General features: G+C 41.1%; 1 protein-coding gene across 1 annotated transcript; it reads left to right on the forward strand.

Moving 5' to 3' along the window:
* The first annotated feature begins 6,761 nt into the window (after positions 1 to 6,761).
* LOC119332747 lies at positions 6,762 to 9,843 on the forward strand. Its single transcript, XM_037605901.1, has 3 exons — positions 6,762 to 7,187; positions 9,001 to 9,015; positions 9,291 to 9,843. The coding sequence occupies exons 1-3, from the start codon at positions 7,155 to 7,157 to the stop codon at positions 9,570 to 9,572; spliced, it is 330 nt and encodes a 109-aa protein (XP_037461798.1). The 5' UTR covers positions 6,762 to 7,154; the 3' UTR covers positions 9,573 to 9,843.
* The last annotated feature ends 254 nt before the right edge of the window (positions 9,844 to 10,097 follow it).

Consider the following 10,097-nt stretch of genomic DNA (forward strand, 5'->3'; position numbering starts at 1 on the left):
ATCGTGGGGGGAGTGGGGGGTGTCGGTGCCTAGGGTTTGCGGGGTGGGGGGATAAGGAGAGGGAGTGGGGGCCGACCTGGGCCAGCCTGGTTGGCCCGATGGCCAGCTGGGCCGCGGTCCAGCAGGGGAGGGGGGGAGTTTAGTTTAGTTTTTTTTATTTTCTTTTCTTTTATTCATTTACTTTTCTGTCTTAAACGATTTTAAATTATTTAGGCCCTTTATAAAAATGTGTTCATTTCACGATAATTCCCTATGCAATATTTGGCAACCCCTGAACATTTTAGCTTTAATTTTTGAAAACTTTTATTGCTATCATACATCTGAATTTGAATTTCGAAACATTTTTGAATTAACCCCAGATTAGCTACAGTGACAGAGGTGACGTGGCACCATCAACGTGAGTTTACTGTAGCATGATTATCCGGGCGTTACAGAAATCCAACCGTTATCCACTTAACCAACCCGCGATAAGCGGTTCTACCACGCCTGCCAAGCGATACTACCGCAAGGCCTTACGGTACTACCGCACACCCTTGCGGTACTTCTGCGAGGCAGGGTTGGACCAGCCTGGGAAGGCCGTGGATAGATAAACGTCCGTGGCTAGTTCTGCTGATTACAAAACATTGCAAAAAAGTCCGACAGGGTACTACCGCTGAAGGCAAGCGGTACTACCGCGCGGGGAGCGGATGTAAAAAATTACATCCGCTCCTACTTCCGCTACTCCTGCTATGCCGGACCAGGGCTCACGGTACTACGGCTCCCAAGGAGCGGTACTACCGTGACCACCTACGGTACTACCACAAAGGCATGCGGTACTACCGCAGGGGCCTGCGGTACTACCGCTCCGAAGAGCAGTACTACCGCAAGCCTCAGAACAGTGATACGTCTCCAACATATCTATAATTTTTTATTGTTCCATGATATTATATTATCAACCTTGGATGTTTTATATGCATTTATATGCTATTTTATATGATTTTTGGGACGAACCTATTAACCCAGAGCCCAGTGCCAGTTTATGTTTTTACTTTGTTTTAGAGTATCGCAGAAAAGGAAAATCAAACGGAGTCCAATTGACCTGAAACTTCACGGAACTTATTTTTGGATCAGAAGAAGCCCAGGAGACTTGGAGTGCACGTCAGGTGATCAACGAGAGGGCCACGAGGCAGGGGCGCGCCCTCCACCCTCGTGGTCCCCTCGTGCCCCCCCCTGACGCACTTCTTCCTCCTATATATCTCTATATACCCTAAAACGATCGGGGAGCACAATAGATCGGGAGTTCCGCCGCCAGAAGCCACCGTAGCCATCGAAAACCAATCTAGACCCGTTCTGGCACCCTGCTGGAGGGGGCAATCCCTCTCCGGTGGCCATCTTCATCATCCCGATGCTCTCCATGATGAGGAGGGAGTAGTTCTCCCTCAGGGCTGAGGGTATGTACCAGTAGTTATGTGTTTGATCTCTATCTCTTTCTCTCTCTCTCTCTCTCTCGTGTTCTTGAGGTGATACGATCTTGATGTATCGCGAGCTTTGCTATTATATTTGGATCCTATGATGTTTCTTCCCCCTCTACTCTCTTGTAATGGATTGAGTTTCCCCTTTGAAGTTATCTTATCGGATTGAGTCTTTAAAGATTTGAGAACACTTGATGTATGTCTTGCCGTGCGTATCTGTGGTGACAATGGGATATCACGTGATTCACTTGATGTATGTTTTCGTGATCAACTTGCGGGTTCCGCCCATGAACCTATGCATAGGGGTTGGCACACGCTTTCGTCGTGATTCTCCGGTAGAAACTTTGGGGCACTCTTTGAGGTTCTATGTGTTGGTTGAATAGATGAATCTGAGATTGTGTGATGCATATCGTATACATGCCCACGGATACTTGAGGTGACATTGGAGTATCTAGGTGACATTAGGGTTTTGGTTGATTTGTGTCTTAAGGTGTTATTCTAGTACGAACTCTAGGGTTGTTTGTGACACTTATACGAATAGCCCAACGGATTGATTGGAAAGAATAACTTTGAGGTGGTTTCGTACCCTACCATAATCTCTTCGTTTGCTCTCCGCTATAAGTGACTTTGGAGTGACTCTTTGTTGCATGTTGAGGGTAGTTATGTGATCCAAGTATGTTATCATTGTTGAGGGAACTGACACTAGTGAATGTATGAACCTAGGCCTTGTTTCCTAGCATTGCAATACCGTTTAAGCTCACTTTTACCACTTGTTATCTGGCTGTTTTTATATTTTCAGATTACAAAAACCTATATCTACTATCCATATACCACTTGTATCACCATCTCTTCGCCGAACTAGTGCACCTATACAATTTACCATTGTATTGGGTGTGTTGGGGACACAAGAGACTCTTTGTTATTTGGTTGCAGGGTTGCTTGAGAGAGACCATCTTCATCCTACACCTCCTACAGATTGATAAACCTTAGGTCATCCACTTGAGGGAAATTTGCTACTGTCCTACAAACCTCTGCACTTGGAGGCCCAACAATGTCTACAAGAAGAAGGTTGTGTAGTAGACATCAAGCTCTTTTCTGGCACCGTTGTCGGGGAGGTGAGTGCTTGAAGGTATATCTTTAGATCTTGCAATCGAGTCTTTTAGTTTCTTATTTTATCACTAGTTTAGTTTATAAAAGAAAATTATTTAAAAAATGGATTGAGTTTGTCTCATACGCTTCATCTTTTTAATATCTTTCATGAGTATGATGGAAAGGAAAATTGTGCTAAAGTGTTAGAAGAAGAATGCATTAAAATGTTTGGCACTAAATCTTTGAATGATGAGCATGATTGCAATGTTGTTAGTATGAACTCCTTGAATATCCATAGTACTAATGATGATTGCACTAGTTATGATGAAAATGTCTCCTATAAACATGTCAATTTTTGTGGAGTGCATTGGGTTTGCAAGTATACAACAAATAGGGAAGATAGATATTGCAAGAGGCATAAGTATTTAGAAACTAAATTGTTGCAAGAAAGTCTTGATGATTGTGCTGAAAAATTCAATATTTTTTGCACCCCTTGTGAACTTTGCAATGAACACGGTCATTTAAATCTCCAATGCAAATTGTTTCATGACCGAATCGTATCCAAAAATTGTGATAATTTGATTACTCTTGAGCATCATAAAGAGCTTAGTCTTCTTTTGGGGTATGAGGAAATGAAACGTATAACTGAGGGCATTCCAAAGTTTAATCTTGATAGATTTCTTGATTTTGATCTAGAGAAGATTTATATGTATTGTCCGGTGAATTGCATTGAAAATCCTTATGTTGCCAATTACATAAAGAAAACAAAGCAAATAGAAGATGAAGAGAACACTAATGAAAGGGAAGAAACTTCCCAATATTCTCCTATTATTTCTTATGATGAATCAGGTAACGAGGAGGAGCCTCCTATTCAGCCAATCTCATTAATAAGGAGCTACAAAAGGAGGATTGAACCCACACATGATGTGGTGAAGAAGAAGAAAATAAAAAGGAAGAGAGGTAAAAAGATATCTTTCCCAAATAATGATGCTCCTATTACTATTGTGCCTCGTGAAAATATAATTGTGGAAGATAATGATACTTCTTATGATCTTGAAAATCTTTTTGGCACTTGCTTGGAATAATATGATAATTGCTATACTATTGGTGTTATCTATACTGTTAATGATGAGAGTGATTATGCTTATGATATGAAAAGGCCCAAGCTTGGGGATGCTATGTTTGATGAAGATGATGTTTTTGAGAATATATTGGCTGCAATTAATGTTTGTCCCAAGCTTGGGGATGCTACGCTTAATGAAGATGATATTTTTAGTCTCCCAAGTTTTGATATGCAAATTTATAATGATGATAGCATGCCTCCTACTTATGATAATTATTGTGATGATACATATGCTATAAAAAGTAGTGATGATTATATTTATAAAACTTGTCATGATTATGATTACCCTTTTTCTGAACATTACTCTTTTAATGTGAAAACAATTTATAGTATTCAAGTCTCTTATGATACTCCCACTATTCCGATTGAGAAGAAATTTGCTTATGTGGAGAGTAATAAAATTTCTATGCTTATAGATCATGAAAAGAATGCTTTAGGTGCTGGTTATATTGTTAAATTTATTCATGATGCTACTGAAAATTATTATGAGGGAGGAATATATGCTTGTAGGAATTGCAATAATATCAAGTTTCCTCTCTATGTGCTTAAAATTTTGAAGTTATGCTTGTTTTACCTTCCTATGCAAATTGATTCTTGTTTCCATAAGTTGTTTGCTCACAAAATCCCTATGCATAGGATGGGTTAGACTTAAATGTGCTAGTCATATTCTCCTTGATGCTCTCTTTATGTTTCAACTAGCAGGTGCACCCGCACGTTTGCGCGACTAGAATTTTATAGAGAATAAATGTGTTATTTTCTTACTTGTTACAAATTTCATATATAAAAGAGATATATTATTAATATGCATTATAATAAATAATTTTAAATTTGCTATTGGGGTTTTCATGCAATGTTTTTTTTATAAAAAAGGCATGTTTGATGGTTTGCCAATTGCCTAGCTCTGCCGTATATGCCGCAGAGACACATAGCTGCCTTGTGCATGACCATCTTCCATGGCTTGTCATATCCAATTACCTAGGTGTCCAATTTAAGCATGTTTCTCTCTTTCCTTTTTTACATTGAAGCATGCCATACAATTTGTTTTTGCAAATTCTTTTATAGAAATTATTTACATGATATATAGTTATATACAGTAGAGTTATTTGACTTGCCATTTATTTGCGTTAGTTTTCTAATGATTTGGACTTAGAATTTTTTTTCCATTGTACAGAACTTCAAATTTTGCTTTTGTGAACACATCCAAAGCAATTACATGCAACTTATATAAATTATATACCCCCCAAAAAAACTGTAACCAAGTCTGTTTTTGGATAAAACAGTAACCATGATTTTTTTTAGTTTTTTAGGTAACCAAGTTTTTTGTAGATACGTATAAAACTGAGGGCCATTTACATTTGTGCCCCTAACTGGAACCCACTACTTAGATTTGCCCCTAATTTTGAAGCATGCTCAAATTTGCCCCTCTTTCGTTAGTCACTCTTATAGAAATGCCCTTCTGTGTCGTTACCGTTTGGTCAAAGGGATTTGACCGTTTTCTGGACATTTGTTGGACATTTTGCCCCTAACTCCTTGTGCCACTTACATGCGGGACCCACTCTAAAAAAACAAAAGGCAAAACCTCTTTCTCTCATCCCTCTGTTTGTACCACTTACATGTGGGGGCCAACCAAAAACATATGAAAAGTTAGACCAGTCTGGTCAAATTAGACTTTGAGGACCCACATGTCATTTTCTCTTAATAGTTTTTAACTGTTTTAGTTAGAAGAGGGCCTAGGAGTCAGTGGCCCACTTAAACAAGGGCGTGTTAGTCTTAACAAATTTTTAACCACGGCCACTAAACTCTGGCGTGTGCTGAATGGACGGCGGCGACATGCGGGATGATGCTGGAGTGGCTCAGGGCTGCGGAGCAGGCCTGCGATGCTGCGGCCGCAAAGCCGAAGTCGACTTAGGTCACTGGAGCGCGTAGGGTGGCCGGGAGAACATGCAGCAGTGAGCTCAAGCGGCGGCACCGGCAAGAGGAGCACGGCGCGCGAGGGTCAGAAGGTGCGAGGGCTCTGCAAAAAGGCTCAAAGGAGCATATGCTCACCTGGAACATGACAGGGTAGTCAGGGATGACGGGGAGATACTACAGCGTCGGCTCCGACCTCGCTGGCGGCTGCCGGAGCATGCAGTCGTGGGACACGCACGACACAGGCTCAATACTCGAATCCCTCGCGCCAAGAGCATCCAATCGAGCTCATGCACATTTCCCCTCAACCATTTTGGTGCTTATCCCTCTCCTTCCTAATCTCCGGCGATGAGCGCCGCCGGCCACCCAAGGTCGATGCCGTCGCTTCCGGCGTGGCTTCTCCAAATCCTCGTGCTAAGATCCCCTTCTAGAGCTTCTTCTTGCTTTGCGCTCATCAATTTTGTGTTTAGTAGGTTCCCAGGAGCTCCCCGCAACAACCATCGCCGTCCACCACTGGACTCCGTCGGGGACTGGATCTAGTGGCCTCCTATGCGCCCAACTGGCGCGAATCAATGCGCGATGGTGAGCGCAACACTACCACTCTAGTGAACCTGTTACTGGCAGCTGCCGCGTGCTGTTGGCAGCCGCCGCCGATGTTCCCAGCACGCCGGAGTTGAGAGAGAGAGGGACAGAGAGGGAAGAGAGAGAATAGAGTTTTTATTTTTTGTTGGCCCCACATGTAAGTGGTAAAAAAGAGGGATGAGACAAAGAGTTTTTGCCTTTTGTTTTTTTAGAGTGGGTCCTGCATGTAAGTGGCACAAGGAGTTAGGGGCAAAATGTCCAACAAACGTCCAGAAAACGGTCAAAGCCCTTTGACCAAACGGTAACGGTATGGAAGGGCATTTCTATAAGTGTGACTAACGGAAGAGGGGCAAATTTGAGCATGCTTCGAAATTAGGGACAAATCTGAGTAGTGGGTTCCAGTTAGGGGCACAAATGTAAATGACTCAAAAACTGAAACCAAGTGTGCATAGCGCATGTATTTTTTTGGAAGAATGTATGTTTTGTTTTGAGGGGTTCATAGCGCATGTATGTTTTTTTAGAAGAATGTATGTTTTGTTTTGTAGTCTCATCGGTTTTGATGTAGGCCCAACAGTTATACCACCATGCACCTTTTTTCTTCCAAGAAAATCAACCCGTTTCCCTAAAAAAACGCACTCTCCTCCCACTCCCATCTCGTTAGATCCCCCACCAGGCTCCTCTCGTCCACATGCGCCATTTCTTCCGATTTGTTGCGAGTGATTGAAAGATGTCGCTGCTGGCATCAAGTGATCGATCCCCATGCCATCCCGCATCTAGTTGCCACTTATTTTCTTCAAATTTCTCTTCATTGGGTGGTGGCTCAGGTGGCCGGATGAGTGTGTGCACGCGTTTGATGCAGTCTCTACGGTGCGGATCCTCACCTACCTCGTCGACTCTGGCAACGCGGCCACGATGAGGGCCAGGTTGAAAGCACCGGATGCGCTCCTCAACCTCGTCTAGCGGCCCTGGCAGAGGTGCTGAAGGTTGGCGGCGTGGAGGAGATGGTGAGGGATCTCACGGAGGATGGGACACCGGTTCGTGGATTTGCAGACATTCACACCACTATAGTTTAATAGGTGTCCTTATCCTGGTTCTTGTCAAGTACTCTTATCATATCTTTGTAAATAGATATATAGTCTACCTTAGTATTCTGTTGATAAGCTACAAATCCACCCATTTTCTGGATAACTTCCTTGTTCTCCAAGGATTCATTTCACCTACTATATCATTCAGCCGAGCACTTTTCTTCCTTATGATGTCAGTAACAGTGGATTTTCATTTTCGCAGTGAACATCTGACCTTCTCTTTTTGCAAAACAACAACAACAACAACAACAACATCTGACCTTCGTACTCTTGGTCTTCCAGCCTTGTATTTTTTTTTACTTTTGCTCCAGCAGATTTCCTGTTCTTGCATACATCTTTTCCCTTTCTTTCTGTAGTACTTGCCGCATTTCATTCTTCCTCTCGAGTCATTTGATAGTACAATAGATCTCAGTCTCCTCTTTTTGTCACTTTGTAGTTCACATGATGATAACAGTTGGTCGCGGCACCCATCTTTGTTTACTGTATCCCCATTGCTATCATGTGGTTCCTCTTTCGCAGGCACCAGTTCACATGACATTTTGGAACGTGAAACTCTATTATTCTGTGACTGTAAAATAAATATACATTTGAAAAATTAGACATGCTTCTAAAAATCTGGAAGTGTGTATGTGGAAAAAATCAATCACCCTTTTAACTGCATGTTCAGTTTCTTTGATTTATGTTTTAGTAAGGCGTCCCCTTCATCATTCATCAAATCATGTGTAACATATGTGCTGAATCGGTTTGGAACTTATATACATGGTACCTAATTTTAATTTTTGGAAAAATGAATAAAAGCACCTTTACCTCCTCAACTTCATTGTATACGTACAACATCTCAAGTCTATCACTGGGCACAAATGTTATCTGTACATAATTATGGTATTATCTTTGGCGCTTCAGATTTCCCATCCAATGACTTAGCAAGTTAGAGACAGATGTATAATGGTCAGAAAAAATAATTAGTTTGAAGTCTTAATTACAACTATAAATGTACCCGAGCGTTGGAGTATAGTTGAAAGTCTCAATTAAAATTATAAACATACATGGGCACTGTATATCTTCCTTGGCCCGTTCTTGTATTAGGTAAGGTTCTTCGTAGATAGCTTGAAGTAATAACAGGCAATATTTCCGGAGATCTTTGACCTCCTTTACCTTTGTATATGTGCAAAACTATTTTAATTTCGTTGCTTAGAGGACAATATTTGGTGGATTCCACAACCGTAAAATTGCTCCTCGGCCCGTTCTTGTATCAAGTCGGGTTCTTGGTAGATAGCTCGAAGTAATAACATGCCATTTTTCCGGAGATCTTGGACCTCCTTTACCTTTGTATTATGTGCAAAACTATTTTAATTTCATTGCTTAGAGGGTGATATTTTGTGGATTCCACAACCGTAAAATTACTAAATGCATAAGTAGATTGCTCATCGATTTTTAATCTGAAAGTGTCTATGAGACTTAGTAATTGTTTTTGAAAATGCTAGAATAATTTCTAGTTTAAAATATAAAGAATATACATGTTCATCCATTAAGATCATATCTGGGTTAATAAGCTCATCAATTGTAGGATTTAACATGTATCTTTATTACTTTTACTTGAATGTTCCCGTTTTGTCCCTGTTAAATCGCTCAGTTTTTTGTGTGGCACAATGTTTTGCCTACAAATAACACAAAATTATTTTTTCAATTCATGAAGTACCTGTGAAGACTGTAAAAGATAAGTGAATTTAGTAAATAATAATTGCCAAACTTTATGATTCAGGTGAGAAGACACTGGGTATGGCTTCGTCCAACTTCAAGTTACATGTTATGTGAAGCAGTTGGATGTGGTAGTCGTGGAGTGTTAGTTCTTGCTGACTTCAATATTTTTCGGTGTCGAGTTGAGCATCAAGTCGCCCGTTGCTTCCTATTATCAGCTGACTTTGTTTTTCTTTGTGGTGTCACGACTCAGGCATCGATTCGCTCATTGTGTCTACCACTGGCTCACTTTGGCATATTCTTGAACATGTGCTATATGTGGCCGGCTAATAATTGTCGAACTTGATGATTCAGGTGAGAAGGCAGTGGGCGTCATCCGACTTTGAGTTTTCGTGCCACATGAAGCAGTTGGATGTGGTAGTTGTGGAGTGGCGGTTCTTGCTGACTTCGATATTTGTCGGTGTCGAGTTGAGCGGCGAGTCTCCCATTGCATCGTCGTACCATATTCGTTTTTCTTTGTGGTGTCAAGATTCAGGCATCGATTTCGTCCCACTGGCTCCATTCAATTTCTTGTTTTTGGCTGATTTCTTGGGCGTGTGGTTTATGTGGACGACCAGTCTTGTTTATATTGGTTGATGTGGCTGACACCGTGTGGAGTCCTGATCTTATATTTGTCTTGCATGCATCTGTCCGGTTTTGGATTGTCAGCACGTGAGTTGTACTTACGTATCCATTATATGTTTGGGATCCTTATTTGTTGACCCATCCTTGGGAAAGAAAGTTATTATGGATCTGTTCGTGGTTGTCTCGGACATATTTGATTTTAAAATTATGAGGTAGAAGACTTGTTGTACTACTTGACGTGACATGTTGTATTGTTTTGTACAATATTTGCATGTAGACTTGTGATAGATCATGGCTCTTTTATTCCTTAATCAATACGGACGTTTTCTTCTTTTGAGCCTAATACACACGGTTCCTTGCTTCCCACCTGGGCATATGCTAACAGATGTGATAGTTTTTTTTGTTGAGGAATAGACGTGATAGTTCAATATATTGACACGTACATATTAACATGTGTTATGCAAAATCATTTAAATCTCAGCCGTCATTAGTCTGATCTGACGGTGGTAATAATCTTAGCATATGTGGCTAAACGTG

The sequence above is a fragment of the Triticum dicoccoides genome, chromosome 7A (assembly GCF_002162155.2).
Source record: "Triticum dicoccoides isolate Atlit2015 ecotype Zavitan chromosome 7A, WEW_v2.0, whole genome shotgun sequence".
NCBI classification, from domain to species: Eukaryota; Viridiplantae; Streptophyta; class Magnoliopsida; order Poales; family Poaceae; genus Triticum; species Triticum dicoccoides.